This window comes from Myxocyprinus asiaticus, chromosome 37, assembly GCF_019703515.2.
Source record: "Myxocyprinus asiaticus isolate MX2 ecotype Aquarium Trade chromosome 37, UBuf_Myxa_2, whole genome shotgun sequence".
Lineage (NCBI taxonomy): Eukaryota > Metazoa > Chordata > Actinopteri > Cypriniformes > Catostomidae > Myxocyprinus > Myxocyprinus asiaticus.
The window spans coordinates 19,540,102-19,567,744 of record NC_059380.1 but is presented as its reverse complement, the minus strand read 5'-3'; the positions used below and the strand labels follow the sequence as shown (position 1 = coordinate 19,567,744).

General features: G+C 35.4%; 1 protein-coding gene across 2 annotated transcripts; it reads right to left on the bottom strand.

Annotated features, from left to right (window-relative positions):
• Positions 1–1,110: 1,110 nt before the first annotated feature.
• On the bottom strand, positions 1,111–26,155 carry pusl1 (pseudouridine synthase like 1). 2 transcript variants are annotated; one of them, XR_007895066.1, is made up of 8 exons: positions 25,869–26,155; positions 25,728–25,785; positions 22,599–22,786; positions 11,620–11,769; positions 9,093–9,263; positions 2,009–2,040; positions 1,640–1,802; positions 1,111–1,257 (listed from the first exon to the last, which is right to left on the bottom strand). XR_007895066.1 is itself a non-coding variant. In XM_051676457.1 (8 exons), exons 1-8 carry the CDS (start codon positions 25,925–25,927, stop codon positions 1,232–1,234), a joined length of 870 nt encoding a protein of 289 aa, XP_051532417.1. In that variant the 5' UTR covers positions 25,928–26,155; the 3' UTR covers positions 1,111–1,231. The 2 variants fall into 2 exon arrangements, 1 of the variants encoding a protein (XP_051532417.1); XM_051676457.1 differs by having other exon boundaries at positions 1,986–2,040.
• Between the last annotated feature and the right edge of the window lie 1,488 nt (positions 26,156–27,643).

Here is a 27,643-nt window from a genome sequence, read left to right as displayed (position 1 = left end):
CAGCTAATCAGTAGAAAATGACTTGGGCTATTATTAAACATAAGCATTTTCATTTATTTGTTTTTTTCTACAATTTCATTGAAACTCAGTGCTTATGAACAATTAATTGAAGAGGTTTCTTCTTAAAACTATGAGTCATGAGACAGTGATGTGTGTTATGTATTCACCTCTACAGGGGTTTCTTTAACAATATTTAGCCTCAGCTGTCATGTTGTCATTACATAATTTTTTTTCTCTTTATGAAGGTGCACTTACAGTTGATTAAGAAATAAGCTGATTAAAGCTTAAATCATGAACATATTTTCTCTATTTCACCTCAATGGAATGTATGTACAAAAAGTATGTGTATCTATCAAATTGATGTGTTATGAAAGTGTGTTTGGAGCGGGTCAGCAGCTGTCTGGATGTTACAGGATTTGGAATGCTTGCAGTAGATACTGATGTCATTTACATTAAAACTGTTTTGAAAACCCAAAAAAATCAGGTTTGCTGCATTTGTGATTGTTTATGTGTGAATGATGTTGAGTGGTAGAATAAAGTATCTGTGAAAGCATTTTTTTATTTTTATGAATACTGTATTTTTATAAAATTTGATAACTACACTCACCAAGCAATTTATTAGGAACACTATGGTCCTAATAAAGTGCCCAACGTGGTCGTCTGCTGTTGTAGCACATCCGCCTCAAGGTTCTACTTGTGCAATCTGAGATGCTATTCTTCTCATTCCAATTGTACAGAGGGGTTATCTGAGTTACCATAGCCATTCTGTCAGCTCGAACCAGTCTGGCCATTCTCCGTTGACCTCTCTCATCAACAAGGTATTTTTGTCCACTATCGCACGCCGCTCACTGAATGTGTGACCCCCTCAACCAGCCATATTTACAGTATATTCACAATACAGAATAACTTTGAGTGTTAAGAAAATTCATTTAGTGCCATCCGCTAGAAGACATAGCCCTTATACTTAAACTACCTAGTCCTATGGTTAACAGTTGGCGTCTATTGGTGCAGCACTGTACTATACTATGAGAACAAGTGTTTTGCATCATACCTGTGTACATTTTGTGTATTTTAGCAGGAACACTGTATTAACCAATCAGCAGCCAGGACCAGAAATATCCGTTTAATATTTAAAACACAGGAACTCAAGTGTTTGACAGAAGTATGCGATACAACAGTTTTACAACCTTTTTTGAAACATATTTACATCAAGTATTATGAAATGGTATGTTCAGTCCAGCACATAAGGCGAAAGATCTGTGAAAAAAAAGTAGTTGCCATTTAATGGGGTATTTTTTTTAATGTAATCTACAGTTCTTTGCAGGACAACATAGAGCTCTCCGAAAAGCAAAAGTTAAATGATCTTGTGAAGAAAAATGTATGTCTCAAGAGAACAGATATGTTTACAGTTTTAACTGCGATATGCTACACAAGATCTTTTCACCTGTATTTTACAGTCAATGAAAGAGGTCAAGAGTGCATTACATTGTGGTATACGGTATTCTATGCAGTGTGCTCTCTTTTATATTGCAAATTATAGCAAATTCAGTATGTCGTTGGGTTATTATATGCATATCTACTGCAGAAATAGTGAGAGTAGTATGCTTTTTTGAACATAGTCCAAATCACCTGATCTTACCTGCATCTCTGTACCCTACATTGGTCAAAAACAGGCCGTGGGCCGGGGCCGTCATGTTTTTTGGGAAGGCCAGGGAATCACGTGCCTCTAGTAATTCCTGAATCTGATGAATTGACAGTCTACCCTGACCAACGGCAACCAACGCTCCGGTTATTCTCCGCACCTGCGAGGTGAAATGTCACTTTTATTGTGTGTATTTATTGTTGTATAATCTCACTGAGGCGTTCTCAACAGTGTGAGAACGTCAATGAACTATTGCAGATAACACTTTTAACACTAGGAGGCACACATCACATAATGTAACATTACCATCACATGTGTATAGAGGGACAAAGCTTATACTCACTTGTCTATATAAAAAAGACCTACTTTTAAAAGTGAGCTCCCAGAACTGAATATCTCTGAAATAAATCACAACAAACAACAAAGACAAAATTACGATGAATGAATTACACCATAATTGTAAACCACTATGCCTTCATATTAGTTCACTAGTTCCACCACTGAAGATGTACAGTATCACCACCATTTGTCATATGAAGGATTTTCATGTGGGCAGAAACTAAACATCATATTCATGGATCTACCGCACTGCAGATGTGACCTCTTTTGGGTTGTCTCCCTTACTCAACATATTACTTATGCCTAGCTGGTACTGCATTTCTCCCATTAAAACTAAAAACGTGACTACTATTTTGCCAAGCTGTCTGTATCAAACAAACACTTGGAGATGACACTGTAGCATAAGCCGTGGAGCAGTCAGTCTAGATAACATCCAGTGGCCGGGGTTGCCGATATTTACTGCTGGAAAGGTTAAATGTTTCATATGGCCCCTTTTTAACAAGAAAAAAATCATGGCAGTAAATTCATGAGGAAATTTGTATGGATTGACTTCACAGAGACACTGTACTGTATCATCTGGCTCTCATTTTGTCATGGCTTGAAATGAACAAACACTCTGGGTACATTACAAAAAGACAATTGCATAGTGTTACTATGCAGAAACTGCATACTGTTACAGTTTACACTGTATAGTGTAAGTTTCAAGTGAAGATGAAATACATAGCTCTGGTCTTATTTCTTAATAATAAAAAAAACGTTTGTAATCATCATTCATCAAAATGTAACAATTTAGATTTTGTCTGATGTATAAATCTACTCTTCACATTTACTGTATTCTTGATACTGTTTTCTGAATACTGTGTAAATCTACAATCTCTTAAAAACTGCTTCACAGACAAATGATCATTTTCTAAACACACTGCATACCTAAATCTACTATCAGTGATTATCTGATTCCTTTTGATGCCATTGTTTGAAAATGACCCTATTGTACATGAATCATTTGATTTACTTTGTGACTGAACAAATATTTCAACTCGTGGCATACATCTCTAAGTCAACAACATTTTCTAAATGAGTACACCTGAACATCAAAGCTTATTTGTTCCCTATTTAGCTATTAATTACTCATCTCCATATGACATAGTAGCTGACGTCATTAAAGAACAAATGTATTTGATAACCACACATAGGCATATTCATGATGTTTCTTATGCATGAAGTGCACTTACAATTGTGACACAAATGAATATGGCATTAATTTAACTAGTTAACTTCCACAGTATTAAAGCCTTGTTTTCAAATTAAAAATATTCTTAGTGTGGATCCTGGTCAATAGCACATGTATTGTTTAACTGCAGGAAGCGCTTAACAATTACTCAAGTTACTTTGTCTAAAATGGCAGAATGGCTTGATATGATTTTGATACAGGTATTCAGTGGTGGTTGCATATGTACTGTGAGTGTGTGTGTAGATGGTAAAAGCTGTTGATCCCCAGCAGCTCTTGACATTAGTGTGAAACAGAGCAGATGGTCTGTGGGTCCTGACTGTGCTCTGTCCCAGCTGAGAGCTGCACGTGAGAAAACCGAAATGACCTGTCAAATGGATCCCAATGTGTATTGGTTTTAAACATATGTCCCAAATGACTTTTGAGGATGACAATGATGTTCATTTTTTGGGGGGGTGCAGAATTATTTCTGGGTGCAGAATTCTTTACATACAGATAAAATAGCTTGTGATGCAAACATATTTGTTGTTCTTTTATAGTATATTCAAGATTATATGCAATTTAAAATTGCTGTAAATGATTGTTTGGAATAAAAAAAATATTCACTACGAATTACTAATTACTACTGATTCCTTAATCGAAAATCACATTGCTAATTATGTTTAAGCTACTTTCTAAAACACTTTTGAAAGAAAAGCCTTTTCCACTCAACAAATTCAAAATGTCTATTTTTCCTATTTGTTCACTAATTTGTTAGGGGGTGCATGCCCTACAGCTGTTAAAGAATAAAAACAGATGCACATATTACCGTAATTCAATTTTTAAATGTATTCTACATCTATAATTTATTTGAGAAATATGTCTACCCCAAGTAAAGTAATTAAAAGTAATTCACTAATTTGAAAGTCAGTAACTGTAATATGATTACAAGAATTTCAAATGTAATGTGCTATAATGCTTTTCGTTCTAAAAATGTAATTAGATTACACCCAACACTGCCTGTGGCACAGGTAATCGCTGATTTTCTTCTTCATTAATGTTTTCATGTATGTCCAGAAGCTCTGCTGTGCAGCACTTTATTTGACCAAATATATAACGTTTTGTTGAACAAGTCTGATGAATTCATTTAATTAGATGCAGATTTGACGAGGCCCTACATACATAAAATAACGTGATGTTTAAGTGTGTGGTTGTACTTTCAAATAGTGTTATAGCTGCATTTATTTCTAGTGTATTTGCTGGGTTTTTCTTGTATGCCAAGCTTCCATTACAAGTTTCCGTGCAAACACGCCTCCATGTCAATTAGGCTCATTATAGGTTGCGCTTCATTCTCAAACTCTGTGAAGTTTGCCTGGCGCAATTTACATTGCACTATTACCGCCCGATGACATATTTTAAGATATGTTTGTGTACATTTAAAGGCCTCGATACACTTCCTATAAAATCGAAGAACGAATGTGTGTGATGTCATTTAAAACAAAATCTGGCCAAAAAGAAGGTGTTTTTGCACTGGTTTTGGTGGTTTGTAACAGCTCGCTGGGGAGAACTTTTAGGAAAAGTTCTATTCGACAGCAAAACACCTTCTTACTACTATTGGTCCACGTCATCGGTAGGTGTGACCTAGAGCTCCACCTTCCTTGATGCCGAAAAGTTCTGTTTATGTTGTTTAGTGAGTCAAAATGGGTCAACATGAACATATCGGCATGTAGAGTTATTAGCGACCTGGTGCAACTTACCTACATCTGTATGATCGTTCGTTCAGACATTTTCCAAGACCATGTCATGCAATTTTTGTTTTGTTTAATTAGTCTACTAAAGGAATCAAATCTTCTCAAATACTCTGAAGTGCCCATTCACTCACGTGCCATTTGCCGCAAAAGCCATCTGTCTAAAGTAAGATATGCCCATGATTATTATTTTGTCTTTATTATGAACATTATCACTTTTATACACTCATCATTGCAACAGTATCAGTGTCATTATAAACCACAATAACAGTGTAACCGGTGCATGTAATGGCCATGTATAGCGTGTTAGCGCATTAGTGTCATGAATTCAGAATATAAACAAGACAAATTAAACATTTTCTACTGCATATATATTACTTTAAATCATCATCGAGTGATTAAAACGGCTTCTTTTACTGACCTCATGTGAAGTCTACTCATAGAATGAGGCATATAGTCATTGGTTTTACATGTAGCGTCCTCATGGCGGGTGTCTGAATGTTTGGAAACAGTATACCGTTGCTTGGCTGTTTAGAACTTCTTTTTCCCCCAGAACGAAGAACGAAAAGGAACTTCTCCGGAAGTATATCGAGGCCTTAACTCATCAAATAATGATCAAATGATTGAAAAGAGCATTATATTCAGAAGCACAGACTAGTCAACCGCACTTTCTGCATGTTACAAATATGATTCAGGTGTCTGGGTCACAGTAGTGAGTGATGCTGTACAGACCCAGCAGAGTGTGCCATGTTGCGGTGGTCTGCTGCGTATGGAGCCAGATTTGTGCCAAAACTAAACATTTAATTAGAACATTTTGCAAACAAACACAAAACACTTTGCAAAGAAAAACTCGACTCTCAAACAAACAGAAAGTGATTAGCAAATGCAAAGAGCAATTTAAGAGAAGATGAATGGTCGCCTAGTTGTCGTGTACCACTGGCTTAACAAACATGATGTAGGTTTCATATCATCATACATCTACATCATATTTCAACAAATAAATACAATCTATTTTAGAAATTCTACAGGATTGTTGAACAAATACAAAATCCAATGTGAACAATTCCATACCACTTGTGAGTCACGTGACGTTTGGCACAATTTTCCCAACCACAGTCTTGATTTTCTCACAAATGCATCAATGGAGATTTTCTCACAAATAGGTTGCGCAATCTCCTCTTTCAAAACAGTAGATGACGCATTACTGCCACATAGGCTGCCTAATATTTTTTCACTCAGTTATGTTGTTAATATTACAATGTTATGTGGGGAAAACAACTTTTCCTTTCTAGTTATAACAAGATATGTTATGAATAACAACGTTTTCTAGTAAAAATATATTTTGTAGTAAAAACGACATCCAATCTGGGAAAAAAATAGACATTTTCTAGCAATAACAAGATAAAAACAACATAATTATGTTGTACAAATTACATTCTTTGTCATTTTAACTAAATGATCATGATGTGATAATTAATTTACCTCTTATTAATGTGCTTTATACATTTATGTCCATGGTACACTTGCTGCTCAGTGTGGAATAACTGCAAGTAAAATCAACCTACAGGAATTGAGTTTGTAGTCATCACAGAATAGCTAATTGAACTGATCTATTTATATTTAATCCTCGCTTTAAACCATAAAGCAGTTTTAATAGTTTCTTCAATTTATTAATAGTTTAATCATTTATGCTTTAAAGATCATCTTATATGGTACATTATTTTACGATAAACAGTGTTTACCCTGAAACCATAGAATCAATGAATGAACAAAGTGTCTCCATATAGAGATGTGGAGTAGTTTAATACAACGCTGAAGCCTGCCGTATATCTGTGTGCATCTGTTTTCTACCAAAGGAGTGGTCACTGCATAGCCCATTATAATGATTAAATCAAATGTAATCACATTAAATGCATTTATCTACTTTCATTAACCCCTATGAAGCTCAGCATCAATACTTATAAAACCTGCCCTTACCAAAGCTATCATTGTTTCTTTAATTAAGTAAATGCTTAATAACTTATTATTTTTTTACTTGAAAACGTCGTTATTTATGACATATCCATTTTTACTAGAAAATAGGTCATTTTTACCACATAATATGTATTAATAATGACATAACTGAGTGAAAAAATATTAAGTATGTTGCAGCACTGTGACATTACTGTTTAGAAAGAGGATGTTGCACAGCACATTTGTGAGAAAATCAAGACTTTGAGAAAAAAAGAGAAAATTGTGCCAAAAGTCACGTGACTCACAAGTGGTATGCATTTGTTCACATATGGATTTTGTATTTGTTCAACGATCCTGTAGGATTTGTAGAACAGACATATTTAGATTAGTATTTATTTGTGAAATATGATGTAGGTTCATATGAAAAAAAAATATATATATTTATTTTGTAAAACACAGTGCATTTGTTTGTGGGACACGACAACTACCCTTCATTTTCTCTCATATGGCCCTTTGTATTTGCAAATAGCTTTCTGTTTGCTTGAGAGTCGAATTTTCCTTTGTGAAGTGGATTGTGTATGTTTGCAAAACATTCTATTTCTTTAAGTTTTGGCACAAATCTGGCTCCATTGCTGCATTACATAGTGCTCAGAACTGACCAGAACTGCAGTGTGCAAATCGCACTCAGCACAAATTTTGACGGCCCGTTTGCACCGTTGCCTCATCTGCAAATTCCTTTGTTGAATCGGGCACTAAACCAGCGCAGACAGGCTGTGCAAATAACCGGCACTTTTATCAGGTGCAATTCAACAAATTTGTAATGTCAGTACACTGATCCGAGCTGTAGTAGTACGTTTCCCTTCTACTGATGAGGAGAATACGAAAACAGCCATTCTTAACTCTATACGACATGCAGTGTATGTCCTTCAGCCCAATACAGCAAGACTGAGGAGACAGCTCGCTTTTGTCAGCATCATGCTTTGGTCAAATATCTGTTGCCTAGAAACAGTCATAGCACACACCTGCCTTTCAAACTCAAGAGCTGTTTAATGAAATACTAGCCTCAAAGCCTGGACGTCCTCTCCGGCAGTGAGCGGCTGTGTCATTCACACTGTGTTTTAAACAAATCTACACAATATTAAACAAGCTTGAAGATGATAACTCCCATTGATCATAGAACATGAAGCTCACTATATGAAGTCAAAATTGGGGTTATGAATGCAAAAATTTACTGAGCTGAGAGTATCACAGGTAAATAAATTTACAGTAGCGATTATTGGCAGCATGTTGTAATTTCTTATCCTTTAATACACCCTAGCACCCTTTAATACACCTATCTTTGCAGTAGTATCAGTGTCATCATAAAATACAGTAATAGAGGGTAACCAGTGCATATTATGGATGCTTATAGTGTGTTAGCACATAAGCGCCATGAATACGGAATGTAAACATGACAAACTACACATAATTTACTGTATATATTGCTTTAAATCATTGAGTGGTTCAAACAGCTACTTTTATTGATTTCATGTGGATTCTATTCATAGAATGAGGCATGAAATCATTGATAACGCTATTTGCTATTAAAATGAAATGACAAGCTTTTAATTACATTTGTCATGTAAGAATCAATTGCTTCTGTAAATTGTGAGAGAAGCGCTGAAGTCAGTTTTAGCAAATCTGAAATATATTGTTAGTTAGTGAATGATTGATATATCAATCATGCAGATATAATCAGAAATATTTGGACATTCTGAGATATCTATATCGGCAGTTTAAAAAAAATCTTCTCCTCGACCACAGTGCTCAAGTATATTCAAATCTGGCTATTGTGCCAAGAGGGCAAGATTGTCAGTGAATAACAACTTAAATTTCAGCCTATTACTCTTTCAAAGCAATCGTATGGCTTCAGAAGACTTCTGGGGGGAAACAAAATAGCAGCAGCATGAAACTTCTACTTTTGTGTTACATGAAATATAGAAAGGCATACAAGTTTGAAACAACATGAGGTTGAGTAAATTACAACAGAATTTTTATTTTTGGTTGAAATATTCCTTTAATTATCATCATCCGCCATCATCAAACTATCAATCAGTCACTATTTTGTGCTATTATCAAGCTGTTATCAAAGCAATAACCAAAAATTCCCTCCTCAATTTCCTTGCTGTAACTCTTTACATTTACTGGACAGAAAGAATCCTACCTGTGAAAGTGTCTCTGACTAAACGAGAGCCCAGGTTCCAGATGGGCCAAATCTAGGGTCTTCACTGGGTTCTTAAAGGTGGTCTCTGAGTTCAAGGCACGGAAGGTGCTGAAGTCATGGGTTCCTAACAGTAGGGCAGTAGCCTCTTGCATTGCATTGATATTCAGCCTCCTGTGATATAGAGAATCAAACTCTGTTTATACATGGTATGCTCTGTTTATCCAGTTCATAGAATGGCTTTATAAACAAGTCATCAGCGAGTATAGTGCAGTGCAATCAACAGTCCATTACCACTGCATTTTATTACTTGACAAAATAGATTTCTCTGTTGAGAGTAGAGCTGCAACTTGTATCTTAAAAAACACAATTATTCAGCCTTCTGATGAATTATATGCACCAATTTAAAAATACATTGTAATAAACAGCCATGTTTACCTATACAGTATATTTTTAATAAAATACTTAATGGATGAAACACACCAAGTGAAAACTTTTAATTATATATTTCTCCTTGTTTTCCTTTAGTGAAAAAAAGCATGAAATAATAAGTCACCCATTTAAGCCATTTCATGAATAAGGCTATCATCAGAAAGCTGAAAAATAGTATAATGTGAGGACACAGTAAATCATTGAAACATACAGTAAACAGATTCAAGGTAATGAATCAAACTTACCAATTCTAATGCCATTTTTAGTACTGAAGTTTAATTTAGAGATGCATCTGTTTAACACTCTTGTGAGGTGCAAGACAAGGAAGGATGGCAACTAGTAATGACATGGTCTTTAGTAGGGCCCTATAATTCCCGCGAACGAAATCACAGAATTGAGTCATAAAAGTGGAATTAAGAGGAAAATGTGGAAAGTGACAGACTTTTACAATTTTGGGATAAAATGAATGACCATTTGACAACTAATCAATCATATTCAAATTGCAATGGCCAAGTGTGATTATTAACCCGCAAAGGGATGCAATATAAATACCCTAAATAAATAGCCTATAGTCTGCATGCGCTGCGTGCCTTTAGAATGAACGCGAAGCATTGCTCTGCTCTTTCTCTACTTAACACACACATACACTGAGAGTGAGCGTGTGATGCTCACGATGCTGTGTTTTCAGCATATAAGGGGCTGTGAACACTCAACACACCTCTTGTGCTGCTCTGAGAGTTCAGCATGTGAGAATTTCAAACTACCTTATTTTAAGTTTATTACAGCTTATAAAAACTACTGTCAAATACACATCGGAACTCTTGATTCAACGGGATAGGTGAAACTGAAGACAATACGACAAAATATATATTACAACTGTGTAGAAAAAAGTAATTTTCAATGTAGTAGTAGTAATAATAATACTAATAACAATAACATTTAACATTAAATTGTTTTATATTCAATATTATTAAACAATATTATTTATATTATTAATAATACAAATATTTATTATTATTATATTTAAACAATATCACACAAGCAAATGTTTACTGAATATCAGCACACTGTGATTCAGCCTTATACCACAGGTAATCACAGATTTTTTTTTATCATTGTCTTCATTCATACTGTAAAGCTCTGTTGTGTTGCACTTTATTTGACCAAAACTAACTCCAATGTTTTGTTGACAATTAATTATTACATTGTATATTATTAAAGTTTAATTAATTCATTTGATTAGACACATAATAAACATTTTATTAAAACATAAACGGATTTCAGAAAAATGCAAAAAGAAAAAAATTAAACAGAATTTAGGAACAAATAAAATACAATTTCATAGGGCCCTACTTCATGACCAAAAAAAGCACATTAAAAGCATTTTCAATATTGACAACGTTGCTTAATTTTATACTGCCAGCAAAATCAGAACAAATATATCATGAATATTCTAGATATCGCCCAGCCATAGCTGACTGAGGTAAAAAATTCTCAATTAGAACACAGATGTTAAAAGGCATAAAGGTCAAAGAAGGTTTGCTCATCTGAACGTTCTAAGTTAACCTAATTTAAGTCTTGGGAAAGGGAGTTCTTATGAATGAGATGAAAAACCAGCTGGAATGTGTGTGTGTGTGTGTGTGTGTGTGTGTGGACTAGACGAGTGTGGGTGTTGTTCTGCCTCATTATAAGCCTGCAGCTTATCTTGGCCTACTTTCTCCATAAAAGTGAATAGTGTGGAAAAAATAGCATTAATGCTCATGCGTCACCCTTGGAGATGAGTCTCACGCTCTGGCGTTCCAACATGGTAGGCTTCAAAAAGATTTTTAAGATACGCATTGCTGTAACAATGCATACTTTCCTCATTCTGCACTCTTTGATTTCAATATTGGCCCAGATAACCCACAAACATTTGCTTGCCCTAATGGCATTTCTTGTTTGTGTGTGTTTATAATTCATGTGCAGCTTTTTCCACTGTGTTACTTTCAGAGAGGACTTGAGTTCTGCTACATGGGTGTAGTGATGTGACTTTACACAGAAGCCTGCTGAGCACGTGCAGAAGGAGGACTGGCTCCTGAGGGGGGTGGGTGAAACTCACGTGTCTTGTAATGCCCAGCATAAATCACGCTCTGTTATGGGCATTTCTGTATGATGTCTGAGACCCATAGCAAAGCGGTACACATATGTCCGTGATATGGCGCGATAGCGTGCGTGGAAGTCCCAGTGCACACGGTAAGCCCTAGTGATTCTGTTTCAAAAAACAAACAAAAAAACAGAACAGAAGACATTGATTCAAATCTGGTAATGGACAGCCTCATGATGAGTTTTAATAGTTTGCAAACTTACCAGCCAATTAAAAAGCTTGTTCAACTTATCTCAGAGTAATCAAGACACAGAAAGAAATATCATAATATTGGTTTCCATGTAAGAAAAATGTCATCACTCAAAATTCAACAACCCCCTTATATCATAACAAACAAATCTGTTATAAATTTGTGGGTGGTTGAGGACAGAATAAGGAAATATATCTGAAATATATTCATTTACATCTTCAATGCAATATATTGAACAGAGTAACATTTTATACATTGTTTAAACCATTTTAATGGTACTTGCTAATTGGTGCTTGATTTGAACAAAGTAGTCTGCCCCCTAGTCTGCCCCAAGTATTAAACTATACTTTTCAATCTAGCAATCCAGCAGTTGATAAAATGGTGGAAGAAATCTGTAGACTTACATTGAAGGTATCCGAGCCATATCTAGGGACCAGAACACAATACAGAGTCTTGGTGAAGGGCTCTTTTGACTTCTGAAGACCCAAAACAACCTAGCAGGCCCTTGTAACCACCCAGTGTACTTTAGCAACTGAATTGCAATGCCCAGGCAATGGACTTGGGCCAATAAGCAACCACCCAGAACACCCTAGCAACCATAAAGCAACATCATGGCAACCACTCACAATATCCTTACATTGTGGTGGTGACTTTTGCATGGGTAAGCACTACTCACATTTCAGAAAATGTAAAAATATTTAATTGATATTATAAGTAAGGATTGCCTTTTTTTTTTTTTTTTTTTTTTGCTGGGTTTGTTTCTTCCAATACATTAATTGTATTATTCTATAACATATATATTTGTAATATCAAGGCAAAAAATAAATAATTTATATATATATACAGGTGCATCTCAATAAATTTGAATGTCGTGGAAAAGTTCATTTCAGTAATTCAACTCAAATTGTGAAACTCGTGTATTAAATAGATTCAATGCACACAGACTGAAGTAGTTTAAGTCTTTGGTTCTTTTAATTGTGATGATTTTGGCTCACATTTAACAAAAACCCACCAATTCACTATCTCAACAAATTAGAATATGGTGACATGCCAATCAGCTAATCAACTCAAAACACCTGCAAAGGTTTCCTGAGCCTTCAAAATGGTCTCTCAGTTTGGTTCACTAGGCTACACAATCATGGGGAAGACTGCTGATCTGACAGTTGTCCAGAAGACAATCATTGACACCCTTCACAAGGAGGGTAAGCCACAAGCATTCATTGCCAAAGAAGCTGGCTGTACACAGAGTGCTGTATCCAAGCATGTTAACAGAAAGTTGAGTGGAAGGAAAAAGTGTGGAAGAAAAAGATGCACAACCAACTGAGAGAACCGCAGCCTTATGAGGATTGTCAAGCAAAATCGATTAAAGAATTTGGGTGAACTTCACAAGGAATGGACTGAGGCTGGGGTCAAGGCATCAAGAGCCACCACACACAGACATGTCAAGGAATTTGGCTACAGTTGTCGTATTCCTCTTGTTAAGCCACTCCTGAATCACAGACAACGTCAGAGGCGTCTTACCTGGGCTAAGGAGAAGAAAAACTGGACTGTTGCCCAGTGGTCCAAAGTCCTCTTTTCAGATGAGAGCAAGTTTTGTATTTCATTTGGAAACCAAGGTCCTAGAGTCTGGAGGAAGGGTGGAGAAGCTCATAGCCCAAGTTGCTTGAAGTCCAGTGTTAAGTTTCCACAGTCTGTGATGATTTGGGGTGCAATGTCATCTGCTGGTGTTGGTCAATTGTGTTTTTTGAAAACCAAAGTCACTGCACCCGTTTACCAAGAAATTTTGGAGCACTTCATGCTTCCTTCTGCTGACCAGCTTTTTAAAGATGCCGATTTCATTTTCCAGCAGGATTTGGCACCTGCCCACACTGCCAAAAGCACCAAAAGTTGGTTAAATGACCATGGTGTTGGTGTGCTTGACTGGCCAGCAAACTCACCAGACCTGAACCCCATAGAGAATCTATGGGGTATTGTCAAGAGGAAAATGAGAAACAAGAGACCAAAAAATGCAGATGAGCTGAAGGCCACTGTCAAAGAAACCTGCGCTTCCATACCACCTCAGCAGTGCCACAAACTGATCACCTCCATGCCACGCCGAATTGAGGCAGTAATTAAAGCAAAAGGAGCCCCTACCAAGTATTGAGTACATATACAGTAAATGAACATACTTTCCAGAAGGCCAACAATTCACTAAAAATGTTTTTTTTTTATTGGTCTTATGATGTATTCTAATTTTTTGAGATAGTGAATTGGTGGGTTTTTGTTAAATGTGAGCCAAAATCATCACAATTAAAAGAACCAAAGACTTAAACTACTTCAGTCTGTGTGCACTGAATTTATTTAATACACGAGTTTCACAATTTGAGTTGAATTACTGAAATAAATGAACTTTTCCACGACATTCTAATTTATTGAGATGCACCTGTAAATCAAGATTATGACGTGAAACACTTATAAATTATTTATTACAATTACTACTGTAATTAGTTGAATAAATTTAAACAGTGAAACAACATGGTAATTGTGCATACAACACGACCTCAAGACTAGATTATTGTAATGCATTACTAGGCTGATGTCCTTCAGGTTTAATAAATAAACTTCAGTTGGTTCAAAATGCAGCAGCTAGAGTGCTGACTAGAACCAAGAAATATGATCATTTCAGTCTCATTTTATTGCTGTTACATTGGCTACCTCTTAAGTTTCGTATTTAAAAATTCTGTTAATTAATTACAAAGCTTTGAATGGTTTAGCTCAAAAGTACTTAAGTGACCTTCTATCACAGTATAATCCATCATGCTCACTACGATCGCAAAACTCCGGCCTGTTAACAATACCGAGAATATCAAAATCCACAAAAGGAGGGAGATAATTTTCATATTTGGCTCCTAAACTATGGAATAGTCTTCCTAGCAGTGTTCGGAACTCAGACACACTCTCTCAGTTTAACTCTAGACTAAAGACTTATCTATTCAGCCAGGTATACACCAAATGTATCCCTCAATTCATAGCTATGCTGCTTTAGTTAGGTCTGCCGGAACTGGAAACACTTCTCTTATTCTTTAACCCTGCTTTAAATTGAATAGCATCTATGCTAATTTTATCCTATTTATTTCCCTGTATAACCCTCAGGATATACATCTTCGGTCCTGTCTGATGTCCGACTCCCACTGCACCATGTGCCAGCCAGACTTCACATCAGTCTACTAAGACGGACTTCACAGAGGATGAATTGATGCAAACTCAAAGACATGGGATTCTTCATGAACCACTGTCTGAAGCATGGGCTCACAATGGAGTTCACCAAAACTACCTACTCAAAGGAGGGACAACACTCTCTTAAAAAATGAACTACATAGAAAATGAATTAACCACTAACAAAAGCCTTCATCTGCCAAATCAATGCATCTACGTGTTTTTCTTCAGTCAATTCGGGATGAATTCATGGACTTTAATACTAAAACATAATAGTTCAGACAAAATCCTTTTGTTTAACCACTGACCCAAAACACTTACTTAGTTTACTAATTTTAACCACTTATAGTTCTAAACATAAATAACTAATATTGCCATTATATTCATTCATTTCTGTTATAGCGTAATTTCCTGTACAGCTGCTTTGAAACAACATCTGTTGTGAAAAGCACTATACAAATAAATTTAACGACTTCTATTTGAAGTCGTTTGATATCTGCAAACTGCATCTTGGATACAAATGAGCACCAGCTGTTATGGTGGTGCTCATTTGACTAAGTGCTTATATGGATGAAACAAGGTGGGCCACATCCCCATGAGTTATATGTTGACTAACAAAACGCATCAACTCTCCATTAAACATTCATACAATACAATCCCATGAGGTCTTTTAAAAGGACTAGTCTATCACCATCAAACCTCCCAGAAGCACATGACTGAGGGCATTATCATGAGAGCCACAGTATGGATATAATGGTAGTGACACAAATGAAGAGCAAGTTCAAAACTCACAGCACCTGCTGATATCAAACACTTACTGTGATGACTGTCATATGAGTCAAATGAAGAGTACTTATCTGTAATCTGAACTAGAGCGCTTTTACAAAGAATAATCTACAGATGAATGATCAACTGCTAACATTCTGCACCCATATATTTACACACACACACACACACATGCACTACCGGTCAAAATTTTTGAAACACACCAAGACTCATTCTTTATTATTATTATTATTATTTATTTTTTTTATTTTTTTTCACATTTAGAATAATAGTAAAGTCATCAAAACTATGGAATAACATAAACGGAACTATGGGAATTATGTTGTGACTAAACAAAATCCAAAATAAATCAAAACTGTGTTATATTTTAGCATCTTCAAAGTAGTCACCCTTTGCCTTAGAATTTGCAGACATGTACTCTTGATATTTTCTCAACCAACTTCTTGAGGTATCGCCCTGGGATGTTTTTAAACAGTATTGAAAGGAGTTTCCATCCATGTTGGGCACTTATTGGCTGCTTTTCTTTATTATTTGGTCCAAGTCATCAATTTGAAAAACTTTTTTTTTTTTTTTAATTATTATTAAATTTTAGTTTTATAATGAAATAAATTAATATGGCGGCACAATTATATTTTTGTCTACAAAACGAATTTCAAACATTTAAGCATATGAGAAACATTTCAGTCAAGTGTTTCAAAACTTTTGACAGATAGTGTATATAACTAGGGTGTGACGAGGAGGAGGATTTTCTCCCCAGTTTGGCATACTCAATTCGCAACGCCCTCTAAGTCCTCGTGGTGGCGTAGTGACTCGCCTCAATGGCGGAAGATGAATCTCAGTTGCCTCCGTGTCTGAGACAGTCAATCCGCGCATCTTATCACGTGGCTTGTAGAGCAAGTTACCACGGAGACCTAGCACGTGGAGGCAACATTAGGGTTTAACAACATTTGGGTTTACCCTGTAGAATGTTGGCTGATACTGATAGCGGTTATGGCCCATAACAAATATTTTACTCTGTATTTCTAAACCAAACATACTGTTTACACCAGTTTCAGAAATTAACTTTTCTTAATAAAGAGCTATTTGTCCCTTAAATTGGTTTTCAGAGATTTTTTTACCGTTATGAGGGCATATTTTTTTCTGACATAAAACACACAGCATGTCTATTTATGTCATATACAGTACTTCAATTGTATCAATTATTTGAAATGGTCAAATAGTATCTAAACCCACTATAACTACAGAACTATAGTACAGTATAGTATAAAACTATACTGTACTTCAATAGAATAGTATTAAATACTGCATCTCAAATGTTAGATTAAAAAAAAGGAGAGGAATTCACTACAAGGCTATTTTGCTCCCATATTTTAAATGACTGTGGCATTTAATTCACCTTTGGTGACATTTTCATGCAAAGCCCTTCTTGTGATTTGCAAGAATAAATCTAAAACTAGCCAGAAAAGGGCACAGCTGCCAATACTCATCTCTAGCTAAAAGCCCCAGTACACTCAGTCAGCATCTATTTAGCATCGCTGGAGATAATTTATTTATTGAAAATACCGGGAAGTGATCTGTATTCTGTCATATCTTATAAATGTTAAAAGCCCACAACGCAGTAAATAAAATGTAACCCTCCTATGGTATTGAAAAATGGCACCTCCCTTTGGTATTCGTGGTCATTTTTTACCAAAAGGGTTAGATGTGTAACCTTTTTTTTTTTTTTTTTTTTTGAAACATGAAGACAATTTCAGAATGTGACATAAATTGGAGGCAGATTGCTGCCATCTAGTGAACAAAATATAAATAACGTAACTTGAAAACCTTGTCATGCCAGTAACAGCCAGTAGATGGCTGTACCCACCTACTGTGTTAACTCTGACGGCTTGTTGAACTAAGGCTGGGTATTGATACTGATTTCCCGATTCAATTAGATTCCGATTCACAAGCTCTCAATTTGATTCCAATTTCAGCTCGATATAGATTCATTTGGGTTTATTTCAGTTATAATGTCCCTTTTGCTTACATATAAAAGAAATTCTCTCAGCTAATGCTGTTAATTATACAGGGGACCTTTGAACTAGGTACATTAGGAAAATATGAACTTTACTAATTATATTTTATTACTTTTTTATAATTTTGGTCACATTTTGGCAATTTAAAAATGAACAAATAAATGTATTCAATCAATAAATAAGATTTTATATTTCATATATTATTTTTGTTACATATTTATTGTTAAAGTGGATAATTTGTACTATTTACAATTACATTGATTTGTTGAAGACAAGCTAAAACCAGTACTGTCCCTTTAACAAAAAAATGGCATTTCTGTAAACAGCGCTTTTAAATGAGCTTTAACAAGTGAGGACTCAAATGGCTTTACCTCATCTGTGCAATGCGTGATTAGAATTCATAATCATGTTTATGTTAATCATGAATGTTTTTGATCAACAACTGACTGTAAAGAACAGAAAGGGTATTAAAAGAGACAGAATTCAATGACAAATGCGTTGCGTGGATCTTGTCTTGGACACACATTACACGGAACAACTTTCTCTCAACACGCTGTGAAAGAATCTCGCTGCTGAACATTTCACGACTAAACAAAACAATTACTGGTGAGTGAAATGTAAACATTTACCAGCCAGTTGCCAAATATTCACTTTAGTCGCATAGCGTAAAATTTGGTTGCAAATGCGGGTGATTTACTCTCATTGTAGTAGAGGGTTGCGCACTGAGTGAAAGATCGATCTTGGGATTTAAGAATTGATATCGATTTCATTCAAATGAAGATTGCAATTAATAGGAAAAACAATATTTTTACCCACCCATAGTTGTAACCTAATTTTACATTTTATCACAAAATATGCATTTGGATATATATTTAGACATTAACAAACTATTATCTGTCAAAGTCTAGCATTTTAAATTTGATTTGAAGTGTCCATTTTTGCAGTTAATGTCATTATGCTTGCAATCAAACCTGACCACGGTGTTACAAAAAGACACAATAAGCATTTTTCTACCAGAAAATTACTAATATATATATATAATAATTCAAAGTAAATGCATAATAATGTCAAGAAAATGAACATCAAGAAACAGAAATGAACTGCAAAATCCTGAAAATTCAATTAGAGTATAAAACAGAAAAATCAGCGTAAACATTTTAAAATTTCAAACTTTCTATCGTAAAGAAACGTGCAGCATGTGTGTTCTACATTGTGTGTTATCGTCTCACCCCTTCATTTCTAAGTGTGTGTGTTTAGCATTGTGCCTGACTTTATATATATATATATATATTTTTTTTTTTTGACAAATGTAAAAAAAAAAAAAGCTCTATGTTAGAGTCTCACCAGTTCAAATTTGTGTGTGTGTAAGTGTGTTTGTGGGTGAGTGGGTGTGTATGTTTTGCACTGATGATGTTTTAGAGCCATGGTACTCAACAGGCTGCATCTGGCCAGCAGACCATCTGTTTTTGGGCCCAGGTGATGTTTTCCTCAAGTAAAAATATTAATGTGCATTCATTTTTAAGTGTCGATTTTCTAGAGCCTTTACGGTAATTCTCAGTATCGATAGGCTGCTTAACAGCGCTGAGTCTTTCTTCCACGCCCGCTCATCTACTGCCACAGCGCGAGTCGAGTGACACACCCGTTTGAAGAGCTCAACAGAGATACTGTATATATGCTCGCTGTCACTGTGAACAGTAATAACAGGAAAAAGAAAAATATCTATCCTGCAAAAACGGAGTGGAGACATCTTCTCCCAAATGCTTAATTACTAGTGATTTGTGTAAATAACCTAAAATAACTATTAAAAGAGGATAATCAGAGATAGGAATGATTCATTGAAGCACTTTTGGAACCAGAATTTGATATATTTTGGACATATCTGTCTTATTTTGATGGTACTCTGTGTGTGTGTGTGTGTGCGTGTGCGTGCATACGTGTGTTCACTAGACAGTGTGTCATGATGACTTTATTTGACTGTGACAACAGAACAGATCATATCTTCTTTCTATATATGGCATGCTGACATTTCAAAAAATGTATTTTAATTGTACATTGTTATTTTTTATAGTGGTGCACTGTGCTGCAGAATATGGCCCAATTATAAAAGTGTGGATCTTTAAAAAAATAAAATAGGCAATATACATTCATATGTGATCATTATATATATATATACACATATATAACAGTTTTTATTTTTCAAATAACCACAATTTTACAATAATTAACCTATATATATCTATATGTTTATTTTTTTATTTGTATGTTAATTACATGTCCATGATGTATTAAATAGCATACAGCATTGTCTACTCACCTCATTAATATGAAAAGTAATTAAAATATTAAAATACATAAAATAAAATTAATTAGGCTATAAAAATGTGTTCAGCCTTCGAGGCTTTCCGGCCCCCCAGCTTTCCAAAGTTGAGTACCCCTGTTCTAGAGTCTCACCCTGTTATTTCTGTCTGTTTTTTTTTTTTGTTGTTGCATTGTGGCTGATTAATTGATTAATTATTTGACAGATAAAAAAAAAAAAAAAAACTGCTCTGTTTTTTGGTCTTTCCCATTCATTTTCAATGGTCTGTCAATTTTGACCGCAAATACCAAAGATGTCGCTTTTTATTTTTATTATACAACCACTTAGACTTATCGAATCAAGCCCATTTTTTTTTTTTTTTGGGTATGTTCAGATGGCAAATGAAGGAAAAGTCCCAAGTCTTGTACTGCTCAGATAAAGGAAACCATTTTTATTAAACAAGGAAAAAGATTTTAGGTCAAAAATGACCAAAAACCATAGGAGGGTTAATAAAAACATGTTTTAGCCTTCAATAATTTGTGCATGATGAATATCTCCTGGCAAGTAACTGCTGACAACCCTTAAATATTAATCATTGCTGTAGATTTAAACCTGCCAAACAATCATCATCCCTCACAATTTTTTTAAAATCCTATCACAATCAACTGACACTGGTAATATCTGTATTTATTCTTCACCAACACAAAATGATGGTCTTATATGACATCAGTATAGCAAAAAAGCAAGCAATGTTCTTTAAACTGCTTTCTGTTAAAGAAAATCAGGTTTAGGTTCATCACAGGATCAAAAGATTATCCTCCCTGAAGATGCTGTGTGAAGGTGACTTTGTGAAAGCATTACAGAACATTTATTAGAGCAACAGTCCCCCTGGAGGAATCAGGGATTATTTAGGGGATCCTAGTAATTCTCCAGTTCATGAATTGCTCCTTCAGGGGTTTAACACTACATGGTGTGTACAGCATTTGAAACAAGCACATATAGCCTAATTATTATAATATTAATGTTTATGTATATACAGTTGTGCTCACAAGTTTGCATACCCTGGCAGAAATTGTGAAATTATGGCATTGATTTTGAAAATATGACTGATCATGCAAAAAAACTGTCTTTTATTTAAGGATAGTGATCATATGAAGCCATTTATCATCACATAGTTGTTTGGCTCCTTTTTAAATCATAATGATAACAGAAATCACCCAAATGGTCCTGATCAAAAGTTTACATACCCTTGAATGTTTGGCCTTGTTACAGATATACAAGGTGACACACACAGGTTTAAATGGCAATTAAAGGTTAATTTCCCACACCTGTGGCTTTTTAAATTGCAATTAGTGTCTGTGTATAAATAGTCAATGAGTTTGTTAGCTCTCACGTGGATGCACTGAGCAGGCTAGATACTGAGCCATGGGGAGCAGAAAAGAACTGTCAAAAGACCTGCGTAACAAGGTAATGGAACTTTATAAAGATGGAAAAGGATATAAAAAGATATCCAAAGCCTTGAAAATGCCAGTCAGTACTGTTCAATCACTTATACCAAGACAAGGTCAGGTAGACCAAGAAAGATTTCAGCCACAACTGCCAGAAGAATTGTTCGGGATACAAAGAAAATCCCACAGGTAACCTCAGGAGAAATACAGGCTGCTCTGGAAAAGACGGTGTGGTTGTTTCAAGGAGCACAATACGACGATACTTGAACAAAAATGAGCTGCATGGTCGAGTTGCCAGAAAGAAGCCTTTACTGCGCCAATGCCACAAAAAAGCCCGGTTACAATATGCCCGACAACACCTTGACACGCCTCACAGCTTCTGGCACACTGTAATTTGGAGTGACGAGACCAAAATAGAGCTTTATGGTCACAACCATAAGCGCTATGTTTGGAGAGGGGTCAACAAGGCCAATAGTGAAAAGAATACCATCCCCACAAATTCCCTGCAAGAATTTGGGGCCTCATAGACAACTATTACAAAAGACTGCACGCTGTCATTGATGCTATAGGGGGCAATACACAGTATTAAGAACTAAGGGTATGCAGACTTTTGAACAGGGGTCATTTCATTTTTTTCTTTGTTGCCATGTTTTGTTTTATGATTGTGCCATTCTGTTATAACCTACAGTTGAATATGAATCCCATAAGAAATAAAAGAAATGTGTTTTGCCTGCTCATTCATGTTTTCTTTAAAAATGGTACATATATTACCAATTCTCCAAGGGTATGCAAACTTTTGAGCACAACTGTGTATGTATGTATGTATGTGTATATATATATATATATATATATATATATATACACACACAATAATAAAAAAAAAAATCTGCATTTCTGACTTCTGATATTTTCTGAAACAATTGTAAGCATAAACTCAAAATACTGCACACCTTAAATGTGGTGCAAAACAAAAAGCTTCTTTAAATCCCTTAACTCATTCTTACCTTATAGGCTCTGATTTCAAGTGGAAGTTTAAAGCATCAATCAGGTCTTGCTCGAGCAGAGGTGGTTTGTCTCCCCTTCTCTGGATATCTACATGAGCAGAGTTACACAGGGCATGCACACCAGAGTCTGTCCTACTGGAGATCGCCAATGATACTTCATTAACCGGCTTTAGTTTTCGCACTGCCTTCTACAAAGAAAGAATAAACATCTGTATTTCAGAAACTGCCTTGTATTAAGAGGGGTTTACAAGCAGTTTTACATTTATTTTGTGTTGTGGATTTAACAAAGCTTTGAATGCCTTCTGAGTTAATTTGTATGATGTTTGAAAACTCTACAAAAACAATCATATCATATTTATCTTAGCATTTGCATAATAAAATACTAAGGCCTAAGTATTCAGTGCTGTGTAATACTGATTGACAATCAGAATTAGGGCTGCGACTAATGATTATTTTGATAATCGATTAATCTAACGATTATTCGACTATTCTGTGATTATTGCAATGATTAATCATTAGCTCTTAACCGATTATTCAGCTTGTGCCTGACTTAAAAGGTTGTATTAAATGTGCTTACTAACAATAAAGAGGACAAAATCAAATTTTAAAAATACCTCTAAATGATATTCACTGAAATAAAGGGGAAAAAATACTTTTTAAGTTTAATTCAGTAAAGAAATTCACTGCAAAAAATCCTATTGTTATCAAGTGTTTTTGTCTTGTTTTCCATTTAAAATTGTCTAAAAATCCTAAAAAATAAATTTACCTGAGAAGTAACATTAAGAACAACAGGTATATAATAAAATATGATGCATAATAAAATAATATAAAAGAAAACCCTGACTCTATATCTTTATGAAAATTATTGCAATACTTTGTTAAATTACACTTGCAATAAAAATGGCAGTGTGGTTCTGCAATTTGTTTGTCTACAGTAAAATATAGCATGTAAAGAGACTTTTTCAGGGCTTTTCTACAAGCTCAGTGCAAACGAATTGCTGAACCTCTCTGCTATTTTTAATGCCATGAGAATATAACAGGCACAGTGATATACATATTAAATAATGTACATTAGACAAAAAACAATAAGCAGACTTTCAAAAACAGAACAGGTTTATGTTTGCAGAACAAAGTGTTCATGAACTGCAACTATTTATTTTTAATGACAGAATTTTCAGAAGTGTGTATCAGCTGCACGTATACTGCAGTTTGCCGGTTGATAAGCGCCACCAACACGCTGGATTAAGCAGCGAGCGACTGACAAAAAGCTCTTATCTCATTGGTCAGTCAGTTTTCATCGCAGTCAGAAGAAAAAAAATCAGAACACTCAGATTGTCGGCAGACGATTTGTCGGACCCAATGTGCATAGCGCAAAAGGAATGCATTGATACCGTACAAAAGCTCATTCGGAATGAAAATTCGTGCTGAAAAAACAGCCGTGGTGCAAACAGGCTTTAAGAAAAAAAAAAAAAGGAAAACAAATTCACCAACATCAAACTTCTACCGACTCAAACATTCTAATTCTACTGACTTCAAGACTTTCAATCAACAGCACTAAAAGTCCAACCAGCTAATATATCTATGCCATGAGAATTGCCAGGCCAGAGAATTAAAGGGATAGTTCACCCAAAAATTAAAATTCTTTCATTATTTACTCGCCCTTATGCCATCCCAGATGTGTATGACTTTCTTTCATCTGCAGAACACAAACAAGATTTTAGAAGAATATCTCAGCTTGGTAGATCCATTCAATGCAAATTAATGGTGGCCTGAATTTTGAAGGTCCAAAAAGCAAACAAAGGCAGCATAAAAGTAATCCATACGACTCATAATTAATCCATATCTTCAGAAGCATTATGATAGGTGTGGGTGAGAAACAGGTCAATTTTTACTACAAATTTCCACTTTCACTTACACATCTTTCTTCTTTTGTTTTTGGCGATTCACTTTCTTCCGCATATTGCCACCTACAGGGCAGGGACAAAAATATATAGTAAAGAAGGACTTAAATATTTCTCACACACACCACATTGCTTCAGAAGACATGGGTTAACCATGGAGTCATTTGGATTATTTTTGTGCTGACTTTATGTGCTTTTCGGACCTTCAAAGTTCTGGCCCCCATTCACTTGCATTGTATGAACCTACAGAGCTGAGATATGTGTTCAGCAGAAGAAAGTAAGTCATACACATCTAAGATGGCATGAGGGTGAGTAAATAAGAGAAATTTTAATTTTTGGGTGAACTATCCCTTTAAATCAATTTTGAATTCAGAATATGCATTAGTACAGGTAGCAAATCAAGCTATCTCTGGTTTTCTGGATACAGCAATGCAGGTAATCTCTGACAGCACATCCAACATGAGTGCAGAGTGCATGAGCGGATCTGTAAACTGTGAGATACCAGGCATACAGAGAACATGAGGAATTGCATGATTTCTCTTAGCATTTTATTAACAATGCTCTGCTTGCTGTGTCCTCACATTTAAGGGACAAGAATTCTATATGTCCTGTTGAACTGCAGTCTGTATGATCTGTATGATAGCTCTCATGGCATTGTGACATATTATATATATTTTTCTGGCCTGAGTGATGTATTTGAAGTTTCATCTTAGAGGCAGTCAAATACAATCTGATTTTGAGCAATCATTCTTGACTTAAGTATTCAGCCCATTACTGTCATGATTTCTTGCACAAAACAGACAACTCAAGCCATGCAACAGCAACTTTCTGTCTTGCCAATGGAAAAGAATCAAACAGAATGATTTAACCGCAGAATATTTATATTCCAATTTCAAAAGAAATGCAACTTTGATGTGCAAACATATTGCTATGGGGAAGATGGAAGAAGAAAGCAAAGAGTAACCACATGCAATGGTATGATTTCACTTCAGTGTTGAATAACAGATACAGTATATTGTGCCAAACACGGTCTGCCAAGACAGACTTCCAGTAGGCATTTTGAACACATTTCCGTACAGAAAAGAAAAATCTCAAAAACCAAATAATTACATCAGCCCACTCTGAGTATCTAAGCAGTTAGTTGAGTCTCAAGGGGGAAACTGTCTGAGAAACCACGACCATAATCAGACATGCAACAAATGTTTCTGATTGTAAAGCAGAGACTGACCTCTAAATGATTTTGGACTCCCTCCACAGCCTGATGGTCTGGTGCTTTCATCACACCACTGTGAAGAGAACGACATGCAGACATGTGTCGTTATAACAGTTTTATAACTAAGGCATCGTGTCTGTTGTCATGTACACAGACCTGTATTTTGTCCCTGCATATTGGAAAAATATTAGATAACGGGCAGCGCCTGGTTGCATGTTTCCCAGGCTGTTCAGTTTTGCACACTACGAGATATTCACAGGAATGAGATGCAAAGATCAAACGTATCAAACGACAGATTCATTATATGTCGTTTAACCCGAATAGTATCCTTATATACACGATACCAATCATGTTAAACATAACTCTTCAGAATAGTCTACTGAAGCCACGTGGACACCTCACAGAGCAAAACACAGCCGCCATATTTGACGTTTAGAAGCCGAAGTGATGCCTGTTTTAAAACACACGTTGAACTCTCAAGTTATTTAAAACACATTGATGATTCCAGTCTTTGGATGTGTTTTCCTGACGAAGAAAAATTATTTAACAATATAGTGGCTTTATTTGGCAAATTTTAATATTTAACCGTTGTAAAATTAAAGGCGTTTTTAGAGGACGACAAATACAAAAACAGTTTCCATAATCGCGGGATTGGTCGAAACCCTGACGTGAAAATGACGTAATAGTGATTTACAGATGGGAGGGGCATGACAATTGTTCAAGAATGTGTAATGTCGAACGATAGTCAAACTAATTACTTAGACGAGTTACAGTACAGTCTTTTATGAAGAGTCTTGTATGATTTTTAGTGGCTTCTATATAGCCTAGTTTATGAATTACTAATAATACAATTTTGAACCCCTGGTAGTTTCTGGTATTTAGAAGTTCTTATAGATGCAAGAATCTTATTGGCATGGTAAAAACAAGCTTTACATTGCCAAAGCATTTGTAACATTATGTACACACACATACACATTTACACACAATAAAATCACACACAATAAAAATGAAATATCTAGGATGAATTAATATAGGCCTATGGTAATAAAAAATAAATGCAAAACAATGATTTGTGAACCTCTGGCATCTCCAGAAATGGTCACTGAACAAATCAGTAAATTAATCTGAACAAATTATTATTATTTTTTGAGAACTTAGTCAAAAGACTCGAGTCGATAAATCCCCTCTGTGTACAAGCAGAAAGTAAAAATAAAATTGTGGACAACTGTGCATTGTCATTATTGTAATTGATTAAATGTTTCTCCATTAAAGGGACAGTTCACCCAAAAAGGCAAATTCTCTCATCATTTACTCACCCTCATGCTATCCCAGATGTGTATGGATTTCTTTTTTCTGCAGAACACAAATTATTTTTTTGAAGAATATTTCAACTCTTTTGGTCCATATAATGCAAGTGAATAGGTGCCACAAAATTGATGCTCCAAAAAGCACATAAAGGTTGCATGAAAGTAATCTATATAACTCAAGTGTTTTAATCCATATCTTCAGAAGTGATATGATCAGAAATAGATAAATATTTAAGTCCTTTTTTGCTTGAAATTCTTCTCCCTTCCCAGTAGGGGGCGATATGCATGAAGACTGTGAATCACCAAAAACACAAGAAGAAGAATGTAAAAGTGATCTGTTTCTCACCCACACCTATCACAACATGTTTGTGGATACTGTACTGTAAATGTTGGGTCTGCGAGAGCCATACCTACTGACAGCTGTGTCCCCCCACTTTTAAAATGGCTACAACGCCCCTACATACAGCAAACATCCAAATTTACACACATCTAGTGGATTTGAACAACAGTAAAATGATGGTTGCATTTACAAAGACTCTCCCTTAGTTTTTAGCCACATGTTTGATGACGGCCCCTTAGCACAGTCAGCGAAATTGAGTCACATTGATCTGGAACAGTGTGTCA

What these genes read in the sequence shown, in the direction of transcription:
- pusl1 (XM_051676457.1), bottom strand. Translation starts at nt 25,927, where the DNA reads ATGCAACCAGGCGCTGCCCGTTATCTAATATTTTTCCAATATGCAGGG. An exon ending in TTGAAATCAGAGCCTATAAG is followed by an intron (nt 11,770 to 22,598) that starts GTAAGAATGAGT and finishes TTTTTGAAACAG; the next exon opens with AATCACTAGGGCTTACCGTG. An exon ending in TGTAGGGTACAGAGATGCAG is followed by an intron (nt 1,258 to 1,639) that starts GTAAGATCAGGT and finishes TTTTTTTCACAG; the next exon opens with ATCTTTCGCCTTATGTGCTG.